The 18,521-nt window shown below is 38.8% G+C and overlaps 1 protein-coding gene across 4 annotated transcripts in view; it reads right to left on the reverse strand.

The window, feature by feature from the left end:
* The window catches only part of LOC149141667 (ubiquinol-cytochrome C chaperone family protein), a 242,663-nt gene that overhangs the window by 55,155 nt on the left and 168,987 nt on the right, over positions 1 to 18,521 (reverse strand). For 3 of the 4 annotated variants that reach the window (XM_089448706.1, XM_089448705.1, XM_089448707.1), the window contains 2 exons: positions 15,869 to 15,993; positions 14,210 to 14,270 (listed from right to left, as the gene is read on the reverse strand). In XM_089448706.1, the coding sequence (XP_089304832.1) occupies positions 14,210 to 14,270; positions 15,869 to 15,993 (186 nt within the window). The remainder of the gene's footprint in view (positions 1 to 14,209; positions 14,271 to 15,868; positions 15,994 to 18,521) is intronic. The other variant, XM_089448708.1, reaches the window with a different exon arrangement.

Below are 18,521 nucleotides of genomic sequence, written 5' to 3' on the forward strand. Positions count from 1 at the left end.
AGGCCCTTCTCTCTGTTGACTCACTCAGAGAGAGACTGCCTCCAAATTCTACCCTCCCGACTTAGACTGCACAAACCCCTCTCGGGATTCAAACTGTTGCCACTTGTAGCTTTTTCAACCTCCTTTACTGCTCAGCGTTGGGTTCTCTAGCACTATTCTTCTTGCTTCAACTGCACTAGCTCTGATACCATGTGAAAATTCCTTAAACCCAGGAATTCCTACTGCAATACTGATGATATTTCTTCTACTTGTTAGATTTACATGAACAGGTTATTTGCAGTTTCTTATGGCAAACATTGAAATACATACACTGTAGCCTACACCATTTAAATAATATGCCGAAACAAGAAACTAAACAATAGAGAAAAATACACACAAATGACACAGTGGTTTTTGGACAAATGTCCCCAGAAAAACCCAATGCAGGAAAACCGGTGCAGTAGATCTGAGGGTTTTTATGATTAAGTTGAAGTGTTTCTGAAGACAACTACTGGATAACCTCCGTGCAATCCAGTTACAGAGAAAATCACTTAGCAAAAGAAAATGGTGAGATTACCTCACTCTACACTACAAGTCCTGGTTGATCTGGCAGCTAAACTGTGAGTTCCCCAGCTACTTTTGCGTTTACCCTGTGTGGGCCCTATGTGAGCCTCTAAAAGCTAGCTCAACTGGGAATCGATTTGCCCTCAAAAGCATTTTCCAGCCCTCCCGGCTCAGAAACGTCAGCATCCTCAGCAAATTCGGACCTTTGCGCTGGAAATTGTTGCGCTGCTCTGCGTGGGGCCTGCGTGACCCCTTCCTGGCTCTGCATCACCCTCTATGCCCTTTCCGTTGCCTCCTTTGTGTGTCTCTCTGCCTCTCTGCTGAGTATTCTTAGCTCCGGAGAAGATCCTCTAGCCAAAACTCCCTTTGACCCTCTCTGCAAAAGCTCACTATCGAAATTCTCCCAGTCGCTGCTCTGCTTCAAAAAATCAAACTTCTAAACTCACTTTGTGTGTCTTTCCAAATGACCTTCAAGCCTCCTGAAATAATCTCCTAGTTGACATTCAACAGCCCAGATTAGAAGCTAATCAATGGCTACGATCATTTATGCTTGATCCTCACCTTCTTCTAGAAGTTACACCCACAGTTAGATTAATACCCATTAATTATTTATTTTCCTACGTTTAGATTGAGGGTCCCATTAAAAATAATTAATTATTATAATAAAACTATCTCCGAGTGGAATTTCCCAAAAACGCTTTCTGGGTTCTTTAGAATACATATGCCCAAGCCTCGCTGCAAAATTTGAAACTTAGAGCACATCTGATGCTACCAGAAATCAACAAAAAAAGAGTTTTTCATTAACAATTAATTATTTCATGTATTTTTTTAAAGACCAATTCATTGAGATCTTACCAATCTAGTTTTTCAGTTTCGGTTTGAAAACCAGTTTGATAGTTGGACTAGTCTAGTAACCAGTTCTGGTTTTGAATACTATGAAAACAAATTGATATATATGCATGATGTAGTGGATGCCAAATCATAAATGATACATCTTTATGATAATCAAAGTTGATATTGAATCTTAAATCCTGAGAGTAGTGCAATCGAGCACTCAAATCTAGACAACCAATACAAAATGACATCAATATATACAAATGTATATCAACGTCTGTAATGAGAAATCTAGCAGCTAGTTATCCATTTACCCTCCCCCTTTTACAAGAAAAGGCAATGCCTCATTTGCCCCTTGTAGGCCCTACATCATTTATCTGATGACGCTTGGTGGATTTATGTGTATCAAAAAATGTAGAGGTAGTGTTCAAGCTGCCACTTCAACCTCCTCAATGTCAAAGTGTTCTTCCTCCCATAATGGTTATGAATCATCCTCCACTAACCCCTACCCCTGTTGTCATTACTACTCCTACGCCCTATTTTGTGGGTATTCTAGAGCTATGGATTTGGGTCGAAATCTTTCTAGGTTTTTGTGGGTTTATTGAGGAGAGCCTATAGCAAATTTTGCATAATTTTATGAGCACTTTAGAGGGGTCAAACTCCAGTGCCATTCCAGCCAGTAGTAGCTGAATTTTTGGGCCAGCGCAGGGGTTGGAGGAAAGCATCAGTTTGGTTCATTGAGCAGCACTTTTCTTACCTGGCACTTGTCTAACTTGTTGTAGCAAGCCTAGGTGCACTTGTTCCAACTTATTTTACCCCCATTTCATCAGATTAATAATATGGCTCATCAATTTTGATGTGCACTTCTAGTGTTCTAATATTTTTGGTTATGTTGTAAATTTGGTTGCATGTTTGAGATTTCATAGCTATTAGCACTTAATATTTCTATTAAGAATATTACAATGGTATTAGAGCTTTGATCTGGCCAGCTGTGGGAGGATTTTTTTCTATGACCCTGGAGGATAAACAAAACATCACTTACAGGAGGTACAGGCATATGAGTACAGAGTGGGAGCTAAAAATTACCCCAGATTCAGAGGCTCCAGGGCAAGGGGAAAATGCAGTAGAGATGGGAGATAGTAGTAGAGAAGATCTGAAATATATAAACATCCATGATAGGACAATAATATATTATAGAAGAATATTTGAATACAAGTCAAATGATTGAGTTACAAATGAGGGTCTGCTTTATATACCCAAGCAGGTACCCTTTCATGAATGGTCATGTCCTTAGGGACATGCCTCTTGATTAATTAATTACTATTTAGTTAACTATTCCTTGTTATTATTATATTTATATTTCATTCATAATATGGCCTTCCTCTTCAAAAAGCTTTGTCCTCAAAGCTTATTGTTGACAAGGTGTATCATTTGTTTCCTTTTCTTTTAATCTTTTCGCATCTTTTGGAACTCTTCGAATTCTTGGAGTTGTCATCAGTGCTACTGCGCATGCTATGTCCCCATGACTCAAATCGGCCTACATCTTGTGGGCCAAAACTGTCTATGGAGGATATGAATGCATGCCTAAAGAACCACTAGCTTACCATCCAGCCCGGTAAATTCCATCTTTAGTTTCCTCCAATCGGTGGTAACTCGACCAAGGTAATACAACCATTGGACACCCAACACCACATTGGAGTTTGGTACGTCCACCACGAAGAAACGGTATGTCATCAAATAGTTCCCCATGGTTACTGTCAGAGAGGGAACATATGGAGTGCACTGCATAGTTTTGTCTCGTGGTACTAGAACTGAAAACCCCTCAAACTCTACGGCGGTGATGCCTCTCCTCTAGAACATCTGAGCATCAATAAAATTGTAGGTGGCCCCACTATCTACTAAAACTGAGACACGCTACCCCTGCACTGTGCCTCTGATCCTCATGGTCAAAAATTTGGGAACCCCGCACAAACAAGCTAGGACTCCCCCAGATGGTGCAAAAAGTTCTCCCCTATGTGGTGGTGGTGGTGGTGGTGGTCCCCTCTCTGTTGGATCCTCACTATCTCCCCCTTCAAGCTCCAACTCCACCTCATCCCCTTGATCGTTGTCCAAGAAGACCTCAAAGTAATGGGCCTTACCTATTGTACATCAATGGCCTGATGCCCATGGCTCCCAACATGTAAAACACAATTTCCTCCTCCTAAGGTCTCTCCTAGTCTCACCGTCCAGTTGTCCTAGCCCTTGGGCTACTCTCTGTGGCGCGGCCACTCTAGTGTCACTTCCCTTCTGAGGGTAGGGAGTGCGTGGTGGAAAGGGTGTCTGGGTCTTAGGGATGGCCCCCTGCACGTCTCTCGTACAAGTCACTGCCTCTAGTAGAGTAGAGGGCCTGCGTGAGTTCACCAGTCCCCGCAGTGACTTTGTCCACCCCTCCACAAATGTGTATACTCTCCTAGCATCTGACAAATCCGGCACCATGACTGAGAACTTCAGGAACCCTGAAATATAATGCTAGGGATGTCTTGTTTGCCTGCGCTGGGTCAACTCCCTAAAGTGAGCCTCTGGATCCCTCCAATCAAAACGCTCCACTACTCTTCGTGTGAAGTACTCATTGGAGGTCACGTTAGCATGCCCCAAAGTGTATAAGTCGTGAAACCACCAGTCGTATGCCTCCCCCACCAAATGCAATGTGGCCATTTTAATGGCCTCTACCTCCGTCATATTGTTGGGCTGGAAATATGCGTCCAGCTTTTCCGCCCATGCACTTGGTAGTGCCATCATATGTGGGAAAGTGCATCTTCCCAATGGTGCGCTGCAACTCATAGTTCTACGTACCATGGGCTCCATAGCTCTTTCCCTTCTCATTCTGTTTGAGCTGGCAAAAGTCCCTAAAAAACAGTGCCTCTCTGAAGTTTGCTCCCATGGACTGCCACTCCCTGAAATGCTCTCCCATGGGTGATTGATCCTCAACTCCTCTTGGTTCACCTTGCGCAGAAGGTAAAAAAGAAGGTAGCGTGGCTCGAGTTAGTCCACTAGAGGATGGAGGTTGCGCAGTGGGTGAAATATGATCAAACTATTGAGAGGCCCCTGAGGTCTCTCCAAATAGAAACTCTCGGTGAGTGCTCCGCTCTGTTGAAGAAAGTGTAACTAGATTCAATATTTACAAATGTAATTTTGATTGTACTTGTCAACAAAAAGAAATATTATTTTTTGTAAATTATAAGAATGAGTCTCTTGCTCATTCCATAGGTCTAGGAAAGTCAAAAAGTCAAAGACATGTAAAGAGCTCTTCTTGAGCATATATGTAAATATATACTAGTCTAAAAAGGCCCTCCAAGACAAGCTCAAAGAAGTCTGCAAGCAAAACGCTGAAATAAGACAGTCATGTCGGCCTCAAAATATATTTAATGACACGTCGGCTCAGATATGGAGACACAACAGTTCAAGATGACATGTCAGCTTATTTAGGGAGACGCAACAACTATATATACCCAGCTAGGGTCACCACAGAAGCTCAGATTTTCAGACATACTCTGCAACTTTGGTCAAGTACAGTGCCTCTGAAATCTCAGTCATAATTACAGTGACACCTTCGTTGTCCTCTCTGAATTCTCGGACAAATTTAGAGTTACAGGAATCTCCGATGGAGATGATATTACAGTGCTTCGGTTGGGAAAAAGCCTGTGGTTCTCGGATGGCTATTTCAGGAGCATACACTCTTGTCATAAGTATCACAGTGATATGTTCACAGCATGACAGTGACAAGGATGATCTCAATGGAAAGGACAGTCATGTCCTCAGCATCATTGCGATTATGACAACAGTCATAATACTAATGAAGATGAAGATTTCAGTACAGCTATATATATATATATATATATATATATATATATATATATAAACGGAGATATCATTGATCAGATAAGGTTTTTGGCAAAGGTGAAGCATTGGTGCATCAAGTTCTCAATGAAGGTGTAGCATTGATACAGCAGTAATGAATATCTCTATGTAGGAACAGTCAGGTGCAACAGTGATCTAACTGAAGGAGCAGTCATAATACAACAATAATGATGATGATCTCAGCAGTGACAAAGAAAAGGATTGGTGTCTTGGTCTTGGAGTGGCCTAGTAGGTCAAGGGTCACGGTCTTGGTATTCATCAATTGGAATCTCTATAAGAAGAATTACGTGCGGGTTTTCCTCTCCAAGAGGGAGAGGTATTGGCCCAGGCAGAATGCCAACTTCTTGAGTTCTTGTCTCTTTGTTTTTGGTAGCAGTTTGATGAAGTAAACACTTACACCAATAATAAAAAGAAGATCAAGCTAAGATAAATTGTAAAAGCACTTCACAAATTGTTATAGAGTCTAGAAGAATCTTACTAATGGTAACTGCCCTAGATTCTTCAACATGGTATCAGAGCAATGGTCAAGGAAAGGCAGAAAAGAGACATACAAAGATCTGTCTTTGAGGACATCAAAACAAGTTGGAAGGTTTGAAGGGGCAAGTCTACAACAAGCAACTCTACAACAGTACATGCAGTATCAACTTCAGTGATTACAGTCATGCACTCAACTCATGTTCAGTTTGATGGAATATATCAGTACCATTCTTGGGATCCTCATTTCTTGATCACTGAATCTTTCCTATGAAATAAATTACAGTCTTGGCATATATGGCAGAATTGATCCAAGGAGTGCCCCTCACAATCCATATTATACCACTGTCTCAATATAGTCACTGCAAGAAGGCAGTTTCGGTGATAAGAAAGTCTCTCTGTTCAGTGCCTCTCTACACAAAGACATCACTGTTTCGATACAGTGTCATAGACACTTCACAGTCTCGGTGCTTCCAATGATGAATGGCTTAATGTAACAACAAATGATACTTCACAATAATGCTGCATGATCTCAGTACACAGGGATGCTTTGTCTCGGGGTCACAGTGATATTCTATACTACTTCATGATTTAAGGATGCCACTACTGCAAGAACAATAATAGTCTCGGATCTCCTCAAGAAGAATTCAATTCGGTGGCATTATAATCTCACTTCGTGGTGTCAAGATCACAAAATACAACTATCTCACACAGTTCAGTTTCTCATACTTACAAAATATCTTGGTTTTGCAGCATGCGGTCCTGGTGACATATACAGTATGCTGAGTATTGCATACTACCTCGGTAAAGTCACATTTTGGAGATAATGTTGCTAAGCAAAACTAGGATAAATCTACTTGGGCTAAAGAAGTGTTAGCTCCTCCATTTTAGGCAAGAAACGCTAAGTGCCAAAAAGAGATGATCAGTATCTACACACTGCTGCTAATACTCAACAGTGTATATATGTGTCAGCAATATAGTACCATATATCAATTACCATAAAGACCTGATAAGGAGTCAAAGTGCCTTAGAAGTTAAAATGACGAAGCAGTTTCGAATATCATAATAACATATAGGCTGGAGCAGTCTTTGTCATGCTTGGTGCTGGACAATGCAAGGAGTCTTAAGGTTTTCAATAATGCTCTAGCAAAGAAGCTCATTCAAAGAAGCATCAAGGTAAGGATCTCCTCTTCATGTGCCAAGTAAGTATCTTTCATGGTTATGATATATCTTTGATTTAAATGACTTCATTTTACAAATCGATATGTTGGTCCTTGCATAAGGAGGATAGTCTCAGTCCTTCTACATAGGTGAAGTCATTGAAATAGGTCTCCTTTGAATTCATCAGAAGAAACTTTTAAAGTTCTCTCACATAGATAATATTGGAGACTTAAAAGAAGCTGGAAGAAGAAATGATGATCCTTAAAGGACAATATCAAATAGAGGAGAAAAAAAAAATCATGCTACTGGTTAGGATGGAAGGAGCTGAATGGATTCCATGATAAGAGGGAATAGAATTTTTAAGTTAGGCTCTCTCTATAAGTCTCTTTCTAGACTCCTAGATCCTGCATAGAATAAGACTACAATATGTTATAGGATGTGGTGTAACATTATATAAGTATTAGAAACAAGATCTCGTGACATCATCACGAGGGTGACTATGATCACGAGGATAAGTAAGATACCTCTGTCAACAACTTAGGGTTTCTATGAAAGAAGGCAAGTTGTAAGCAACAACTTTGCAGAACTCAAACATTTGAAGAATGCTCATCATGCAACAAAAGGGAAACACTTGCTGGATAGGGATCTTTAAGATCCTCAAGATTCTCTGATGGAATCTTTTGTAGAAGATTCACTGATCAAGGGATGAAGCAAGTGTTTCAATAGAAACTCCAACGTGTGGAGTTCATGAATAATGATATGATGACATAAGAGCAGTTCAAGGGGTTGAAGATATTTCAATCAAGGAAGCAGCTTAAAGAAGCATGGATAACCTAAAGGTAAAATGAGGTATGTGTACTTGTATTTAAGTTTTATAATGTCATGTCATATGGTTGCAGATCAATACTTTTATCTTGAGAAGCATGATCGAAGGAAAAGGATCTCCTCCTCTAAAAGGATGCAGAAAGACATAAGTCACATCAGATGAAATCAACATAATATGTCCTCATATGAAATATGAGGTGGTTGACTACAATTACATAACTCTAATTAGTAACTCTAAAAGGACACCTGGGAATGGAATGTGTAAGGAAGGAAGAGATCGTGAAATATGCAACCCTGATGAAGACAATCAACATCCAAAAAGATCAAGAAGACTTGACTAGACAATCTCCTGGAAAGATATCAAGACTCTGATGGAAAAGATGTAGACCCTTCACAATGGATATCTTTGGGAGATGTGTCAACATGAATGCAAGATGTTGATACCTACAAGAAGATGTCATGATGATGAGCCATCTCATAAGGTATGATTTAATTTAATATTATGTTTTGATTTCTTGAATAATATCTGGATGATTTCATGCAAGGCTACTAGAACAAGACTTGTAAGTACAAGTACAACCAGCATTCATGTGGTGGATGGAAACTCCTGAAAGAAGTATGGAGAGAAAAGAAGTAGCCATATGAAGAAGGGTCCAGATATGTACCAAGAAGGCCACCTTCCTTTAAGAAAAGAATGACATGAGGGAATAATTAGGAAAGTGATCGATGGATGGTGCCCTACTAAGAAGAAGTTCAAACAAAGACTTCATGATATAAAAGGAAAGAACGAGATCAAGTAGCTGGAGGACCCACGAAGAAGAAGTTCCTGATGAATGGACAAGTCCTTAGCTAAGAGGGAGTTATAACAAGTTCCCAATTACAAAGGAACTTGGACAAGTACCTTGTTAGAGGATACTTGGGCATGTCTTCCTCAATTGAGAGGAAGAGATAAACACAACATTCTTGTCTTCACTTGGGAAGAAAGAATGGGAGGATTGGGTAATCATCTGGCATCCGATACTCTTTGAGGATGTGTAGGGCATCCAAGACAAGAGTAGGCAACAGGACCGATATTCTTTGAGGGTTGGGAACCCAAGACAAGAATAGTCCTAGAAGGTCATACTCAGTGAACACCTGTGGGTATGTACCTTGAGAGATGATGACTAAGGTGTCTATAAGTCATTGGTCTCGCCAACATTGTGCTCTAATCTATTGAGAGATAGAGTTGTCAGTCAAGGCCTTGCTGTGGAAACAATGTTGGTTACTATGATGCTATACAGATGGGATTACCAATCTGATTCTTCTTATGAGAAATTCTTCAAATTGAGAATGACCAAATACCATTATAAATATCTCCCTAGTTAAGAGGGAGTGTTGAAGAAAGTGTAATTAGGTTCGGTATTTACAAATGTAATTTTGATCTTTGTACTTGTCAAGAAAAAGAAATATTATTTTTTGTAAATTATAAGAAAGGGTTTCTTACTCATTCCATAGGTCTAGGAAAGTCAAAGAGTCAAATACATGTAAAGAGCTCTTCTTGAGCATATATGTAAATATATACTAGTCTAAAAAGGCCCTCCAAGACAAGCTCAAAGAAGTTTGCAAGCAAAACGCTGAAAGAAGGCAGTCATGTCAACCTCAAAATATATTTAATGACATGTCGGCTCAGATATGGAGACACAACAGTTCAAGATGACATGTCGGCTTATTTAGGGAGTTGTAACAACTATATATACCCAGCTAGGGTCACCACAGAAGCTCAGATTTTCGGACATGCTCTGCAACTTCGTCAAGTACAGTGCCTAATTACAGTGACACCTTCGTTGTCCTCTCTGAATTCTCGAACAAATTTAGTATTACAGGAATCTTGGATGGAGATGATATTACAGTGTTTCGGTTGGGAAAAATCCTGTGGTTCTCTGATGGCTATTTCAGGAGCATACATTCTTGTCATAAGTATCACAGTGATATGTTCACAGCATGACAATGACAAGGATGATCTTGGTGGAAAGGACACAGCCATGTCCTCAGCATCATTGTGATTATGATAACAATCATAATACTAACGAAGATGAAGATTTCGGTACAATTGTGTGTGTGTGTGTATATATATATATATATATATATATATATATGGAGATCTCATTGATGAGATAAGGTTTTTGGTAAATGTGAAGCATTGGTGCATCGAGTTCTCAATGAAGGCGTAGCATTGATACAGTACTAATGAAGATCTCTATGTAGGAACAGTCATGGTGCAACAGTGATCTAACTGAAGGAGTAGCCATAATATAACAATAATGATGATGATCTCAGCAGTGACAAAGAAAAGGATTGGTGTCTTCGTCTTGGAGTGGCCTAGTAGGTCAAGGGTCACAATCTTGGTATTCGTCAATTGGAATCTCTATAAGAAGAATTACGTGTGGGTTTTCCTCTCCAAAAGGAAGAGGTTTTGGCCCTGGCAGAATTCCAACTTTTTGAGTTCTTGTCTCTTTGTTTTTGGTAGTAGTTTGATGAAGTAAACACTCACACTAATAATAAGAAGAAGATAAAGCTAATATAAATTGTAAAAGCACTTCACAAATTGTTATCGAGTCTAGAATAATCTTATTAATGCTAACTGCGCTAGATTCTTCAACATGCTCCCGATTTTGCATTTTATCTCATTTAACATCTCCTTCTGGCCCTTTGCCAAATCGCTCAGAGCCTTCAAAAGGCTGTCAGAGGCAATCTCCTCTCTGCTCTTGGGCTCCCTCGTGTCTTCTGTTAATACTGCCTTCCCACGGTCCTCTTTGTCTAGAGTAATCTCCAGCTCCCTCTCCCGACTCCAGTACCTTTGTCTCCTGTAAGTGATATTTTGTTGGTCATCCTCACTCATAGGAAAGTCCCCCATGGTTGAGCTAAGATCTGTGCGCCGATACCACTGTAATGTTCCAAACTTGGATAAACAATGATATGTAAAGCAAAATCAAATACAACACCAAAAATTTCAAACATTCAGCAAATACTCATAAAAACTCCATAAGTAAGAACTAGTTGAGCCATTTTATTAATCAAATGGAGCAAGTACAATAGTATGGAAGAAGTGCACCTGGGCTTGCCTCAATGGCAAGCGTGACAAAGCCCAGGTGATAAAACAATAAGCCCAAATGTTGATAACAACTGCTCCAATGATGCTTTGCGTTGCCCAGAAAATTTGCACTGTCTGCTGGAAAGGAACTGCTAGAAACCCAACTTTCGATACTTAGAAAATGTTGCAAAATTAACCTCAAGCTCCTTGACCAAAACCCACCAAAACCCAAAAATGGTTTGGTCTGGTTCTAACCTCCCAAAATCGACCCCCAAAAGGCCCTATGCCCTCCAAGACTGTTGAAGCACACTACCTGCCAATACGCCAACAAAATCCCCCCTCAAATACTCCGGAAAAGTAGCAATCACCTCCACTAATGTTTCCCTTGTCTCTCCCGACAAGGATCAGCCTCAATAGTTGAGTCTCCACCTCCCACGTGTGCCCAATATCCTCCTTCTGCGCTGGCCCAGGAAGTGCGAAAACCCCACTGAATAGTAGCTCTCTCCTCCAACCCAAAAACTCACCCAAATGGCAGCAAAACACCAGAGCCTCCCTTCCAGAATTTCTCTCAGCCAAAGCTCCTTTGAAGAATGTCAAAATCACAACTCGGCTTCTCCCATTGCGTCCTCCAGAAATACGCACCACTTGGAGATACTGAATACAACTGCTGGAAACCACACTGAAAATCTCCTTTGAAAGAATGTGGATGAATCTCTCTAGGGTGGCACTCAAAGTCCCCTGAAGAAAGGGTGAGTTCTCCACTTGAAGAACTCTTGCTAAACAGCAAGTGACCCAACTAAGCAGCTCGAGCAACCAAGAAGAAATTCAATATGCCAAAGATGCTCAAATGAGGAGTGTTTCCTTCCTTTTATAGATTTCGTGGAGTACTTTTCCCTCCATCTTCCTCCTTTGTGGGTCCCTCACTTAACCATCGACTTCCCCTCTCATGCAATTAGAACAAGGGAGTGTGTATTTTTCTAGTGTGGGTGGCCCCCACCTGTTACTTAACAAAACCAAAATAACTTCTAATGTCTAAGCCTCCTAATAAAATCGAATGGGCCCTATCTCCTCGAAAATTGGCCCCAAAATGTAGAGATTAATCCTGTTCCAAAATAATTTAGGAAGGGACATTACATTTGTGTACAGACAAGGCATGGTCTTACGAAGAGGGTGGTGAGCATACAGCACTGAATAAAACCATAATTGTATAGACAGGGTGTAGTCATACCACAACTAAGAGAACACGAAGGTTACAGCGGCTGTGACAACTTGACAGAGGAAGACTGTTTAGAGGGTCGTACGATCAATTGCAACCTAGAGAGGTTGATGGTGGTGGCAAGAAATTGATGGAGGGCTATGCAATGGTGACGGCAGTTAGCCGTGGGGAGAGAATACGGTCACCAATCGCAGCGGCTCATTGGGAGCAAGGAAAATGTCGGACGAATGGCGGCTGGAATGATGCGTTGTGGCTACCGAATGAGGGCGTAGGCAGAGAGGTATATATATATATATATATATATATATATATAACTTTTTATTATTAATATAGTTTATTTCTTTTCGTTGACCCTTGTTTTTCTATATATGTAATTTTGTCCTTTTTTTCTTTTCTTTTTTTAATTTTTCTTTTTTCTTTTTAAATGGCCCAAGGCCTCAAGCAAAAACGGAGAATCTCCAAACTTGTAACAAAACGTTTGAATTGCAACAGCAATAAGGTTGACGAAGAGTCAATGGCCAAGGGCCTGGATCGGGGAACGCAGCTCTGTGCAGCGATTAAGCGTCCAGAGGATCGAACAACTCTGATACCAAATGGAATGAACAAAGTTTGTATATGCAGCAGACTACTTCAGAAGATCTGAAATATATAAACATCCACAATAGGACAATAATATATTATACAAGAATATTTGAATACAAGTCAGATGATTGAGTTACAAATGAGGTTCTGCTTTATATACCCAAGAAGGTACCCTATCATGAATGGTCATGTCCTTAGGGACATGCCTCTTGATTAACTAATTACTATTTAATTAACTATTCCTTATTATTATTATATTTATATTTTATTCATAACACTAACCCACGCTTGCTCCCACAATGTGCTCCACAAAATACCTCTGCGCCCAAGGAAAACGCACCGTTAAATAAACTCTTGCAATGATGTCCAATGGAATCTCTAAATTGAGCTCCCCAAATTGCCTCACTAGGGAGACACTCGAAGTTCTCCGAAATGAGAGTGGAATTTCACTTGGAATTCCTAGTGCTAAACAGCGCTCTGGCCCTTGTGCTAAACAGCTCCAAGAGAAGATGAAATATGAAGTGTAATAACCAAAAGATGATCCACAAAATGAGTCCCTCCATATATATTTTCTCTCCATCCTACTAGACTCTTTTTAATATTATTTTATTGGTGGGGGTCATTTTCCACTTAGTTACTTTTTCCACCATTTTAATAAAATAATAATTTGTTGCCAATCTAAAATAAAATAATACTTGCCACCTTTCTCCAAAATACTAGTTGCCCCTTTTAATTAATATTACCAAAATTGGGAAATTTTCTCATGCTCACAAAATTGGGGATATTATATGCATGCCCTACAAAACTTCCTAGTGCCACCTTTTTATTTGTTACATAAATTTTAATAAAAAATTCTCATTCTGCTGGAAATTTTTAATTATTAAAAAATCCTATGAAAACCTAATGCAATTCCGCGAGACTCAAGATAATGCCTAGCATGGTAATATACATTGACTCTAGACTTAGAAAACACACTCAAGGCCTAGTTATTAAGATGCACTCCAGCTTTGGAGGATGTGAGTGAAAAAACTCAATTAATTATTTATTGTTAAAAAGAAAAATAATTAATTAAGTGAAAAAAACACTCTGGAGCGACTTCCTTAGTAACCAGGTCCCAAGGGGCTAAGTCTTTTACATAAGTTCATCATGCTAGTGACATTTTTTACAATTCCCCCATGGAGGTACGGAAATTGCATAGAGAAAGAAGAGAGAAGAGGAGCGGAGAAGAAGGGGCAAAATCGCCCTGCTGGACTTCTGGACATGAAAATTTGACCGGTGCGTTGTCCAACTTTGAGGTTCCTTTTCCTATCTCTGCTAGGTACATCTGGCAGGTAACACTTGTTATTGACATCAATCCTAATACTCCATGCTTCAAACACAGTATGAGATTTTAATAGATGAACAATGCATGAGACAGAACTTAAGCATTCTCATACACATATTTAGAACGCTCCACTATAAATGAGAGAAAATTGACCAGCATGATTTCACACAGTAAATGTACTGGCATGTGGTTGACCCAAAAATGTGCAAGTAAAATACACTTGAAGAAATCATTATTTTCTGTTGTATTATTCGATGATTAGTATACAAGTAAAGGGACAGACCTGGACTGCAGTAGCTGCTGTACCTTTTGGCATTGGAGCATCCTCGTCAGAAAACACATTTCTGCCAGAAAATCATTCACCATCATTACGCAAAGGAAACCTAGTAAACCAATATTCAGGTATAATTCATCCAAGATAAAAAGCCAAAATAAAGAAGAATACAAATTGTAAACTCCATTGTAGCTTCTAAAATCCTTCCAATATATGAAGAGATTCAATCATTGTCTACATTCCAGTATTAAATTATTTTCAAAAGACAAGCCACCATGCTAAAGAAAGAAAATAACCATCTCCTAAAGTATCAAATTATGAATTAAAGTAGTTCACTTTCTCACACCATCATAAATATCCATTATCTATTTACGGAAAAGCACTTGTTATCGAGGGGTTGTTTCCCACTAACTAATTAATAGTCGACCAGTATTCTTTTTCTGCCAAGGCTCAAATTTGTCCCGTCATAAAAATAAGAAGGAAAACCATCCATATAACAAGCCTGGCCACATATTATACATGGCTCTATCGCAATGGTCTCCAAATAAAAAACCTCCAAAGAAACATCGCATAAATGAAATACTAGTTTGTTTCAAGGTATTAAAGATGCAACTTCAGTAAGTCATTTTCCTATGGTTGACATATAATACAATTGTTTACAGCTAGTTAGCTGTACGAATCATTGAGTTTGCTAAGTGCCTCCAGTCTGATGTTAGATATTTTGTTAATGTAATGAAAAAATATATGAAACAGGTGTTACTGCCGTAGCTAAGAAGACTAGCAGGTGACTTGTACCAAAGGAATTATTTGAAAGTATTTAGAAAGTCAAAATTAAGTAAACAACATCAAGTGGGGCTTTGAAAATTCAGTCATGCACCAAAAGAAAGCACATAGACTCCAAGACCAGGAAGTAGTTCTCCAAAAAAATGGCTTGATTAATTCACCAATTCAATTATGACAAATTACATTCAAACTGCATCTAGTTTTGAGACCAGTCAACTCATGCTCACTCCATTCAGCTTGATAAGCTAAGGGCACTACATGGGGGAGAGGAAGCAGAAAAGTGCATATCTTTTAATGAAAGCCACAGTTTAAACCATAAAATCTGACCTGATGTTAGAAATAACTTCTTCAATGCATGTTTCAACAATCACAAAATAATCAAACCCTCTTCAGTCATCTTCAATAAGATATATTTCTGGAAAACATGCTATCTCGTGATCCAACTTCTTTGCACAGGTTGCATATTTATTAAGTAAACATCATTTAAAATGCCTTCAAGAACAGCTAAAGATATTTAAAAACAAGCAAGAGATTATAAAACACACGTGGTAAAAAATATTCCCAACTGAGTTAACAGCTACTGCAAATCAGACAAGCAAAACACGTCTGAGAATTTGACTGCCCATTTATCAGTTTCTCCAAAAAGTTAACAAAGACGACATTATTCTCCTAGGCACTTCCAACAAGTTTTAGTGTTTGAACAAGTCAGGCCTACCAGATACAATTCCAAACCATGTGTATCACAAACAATTCTGTTTTACATAGCTCAAAACAGATTCTGCCCCTGACGATCTATCTCATCTATTTAATAGAACCTAAGCAACCCTAGTGAGGACCAGAATGAATGCCATCAAGCTGCATCTATCACAAGGGAAAGTATCTAACCTCCAAATAACATGAGAAAGTTCATCCTTTGCAGCTTCAGGCAGAATAGCAGCATCATATGCTGCAACATTACCATAGAATATCTTTTCAAGGTCCTTCATCCACGTTGTCAATAACAAATTAACCTGTTTTCCACAAATAAAATGAAAGCCTTCAAACAATGAGCTGCATTAGAACAAAAATAAGTAATGCAGATTCAAATAACTCATTAATAAAAATGATATATTAGCATAGGTGCTTCGATTCAATCAATGCCCTGCCATAGAAGTAGCTATAGTAGAATTTTATAGTAGGAAAACTCGCAGTTCTATTGGAATGTCAGGAATGATTGTCAATCCAATATTCAAAAAGGGAAGCAGTCTTAAATATAATAGTTATGAACCTTTCTCCCCCTCCCCCCAACAAAACCTCAAGCACAACTTGTTGAAGGAACATTAGCATGTAATCAAACATACTAAGAATCGACAAGCATTGGTGACAAGTACACTCTAATTACATGAAGGGACAGAATAACACCACCAAGAAACCTCCCATGAGGCTTAAGCTGACATGGTAAGCACCATTTAACGTCTATCACCAGTTTTTCACACAGAAAATAACGCACATGACCATAGTTCACTAATTTATAGTTCCACCAATTACCATATCTACTCTCTCATTCACATAATTGAATTGAGGACTGATATTGCTAGCTCACCCCAATACTTAGTTGTGTATGAGGGTTGTTGCAAATTCGTCCTAAAAATTGCCTAATAGTTTTAAAATTACTCTATTGTGAAGTTTTTACCAAGTCAATAACTGGGTTTTGTTCAAAGTTAGGTCTAGTAACAGTGTAAATGTGTGCGTATATATATATATATATATATATATATATATATAGAGAGAGAGAGAGAGAGAGATCATTCAACTATGAACCATAACTCCAATATCAAAGTCAACCAAGGGTTTCCCTTTCCCCTACACTTTTTGGCATTTAGATTGATAAGTATAAGAGTGTTTGGAAGAGACCAATGGTGTTAGCCCCACTCTCACCAGTATAGTCATCACTCTTCTCATTTATGTCGATGATATTGTTCTTTTGGCGAAGAATCCTTATAATCTTGGCAAAACATCTAAGAATCCTCCCAGATTTCTATTAAGAAGTTTGCCAATTTTTGCTGGTATTTAAGTCCATGTTTCCAAGAAGATGTTTTCTAGACCCTAACCAATTTTTTGCCAATGTCGCTTTTTTCAACACTAGTCTCTACAAAGTGATGGAAGAAGATAGAATAGATCCAAAAGCAGTTTATAAACTATAATCTCAAGATTATAGGAAATACACCCTAACCTTTCCTCATTGAAGTATGTCTTTCCCCAATTGAAAACTTGGCTATGACTAGGTATCTTATAAGAAGAGATTAAACATGGAAGACAAGAGGCTCCCGAAAATTACATCTAACTCCCGTAAAACCACCTTTAGCATAGACAGGGATGGCATAAGGATGCCCATTCATGACTAGATCATTGGGGGGTAGAGAAGGAGATTATCTTGAATAATATGGATTAACAATAAAAACATTATTACATCAAAATTAAACAAAAAATTGTGGGGTGATAAAGAGTTAGAGGGAAAAAGTAAACTAAGATATTATAGGGAGGTAATCAACCTAAATCTTGAAAAATTAGAAAAAATCTCTCTGTCTTGACTAGTGTAAAGAAGAATATAAATGTTATTAATAACATCTTCCGGAGAAAATCACATAAAAAATATTCTTATCAACACATTTCGAACCATCTAGTGTGGTTCATCTTCAGGATAAGATGAACCACACTGGATGGTTCGAAACACGTCGATAAGAATATTTTTTATGTGATTTTCTCTGGAAGATGTTATTAATAATATTATGGATCAGAGAAGTCTTAGCTCAAAAATATAAATGTTGCTAAAATAAGAACAAATCCTAATGAGCTCCATTGTAAAATTAGGCGTTGATCAATTCCAAAAACACCAAAGATGAAAGATTCTATCACATTTATGACACTAAGAATGTTGAAGATGAAAAGCACTTTCCCTTATATTGTCCAACCTATACTAAAATTAGATCTAAATTTCAAAATATATGTCACACTACCAACCTTCTTTGTTGATATTTTGTGTAGGATCGGGAAGTATTCCCGCATGCCAAGAGGCCTCCCAAGTCAGCCAAGGAAAATTATCAAAATAAAAATTAAAAGCCTAATTTTTGGGGTTCATCTAGGCTCCAAACTGTCAAGTCGACCCCACCATGAAAGGGTGTGACCCTTGGTCAAATCCTCCACATTTGACAAGTATATATACAAATATGACATCCTCATTTTGACCAACCACAACACACAACATCTTCTTCTAAAGAAGTCACAGAAAGGAACAGATAAGAGGATGAAGTTGACCGAGTTTTCTGAAGTTTGACTAAGCTTGACTTTGACCAAGTTGACTATTGACCACAGTGCGGATTCGAACACAATTCGTTGACCGTAGGCCCAAGTTGACTGCAGGGCCAAAATTTTGATAGTTGACCAGCGTTGGCTTTTCTATTCTTGAGTGGTTTGACCAACATTGATTGGTTGGTATTTGACCATGTTTGACTGGTATCTTGGACTTGGTTTTTGGCACAAATTTCTAGACAATTTATGT

Source organism: Pinus tabuliformis, chromosome X (assembly GCF_031772625.1).
Source record: "Pinus tabuliformis cultivar Carrire ecotype Pingquan chromosome X, CPIR1, whole genome shotgun sequence".
Classification (NCBI taxonomy): Eukaryota; Viridiplantae; Streptophyta; class Pinopsida; order Pinales; family Pinaceae; genus Pinus; species Pinus tabuliformis.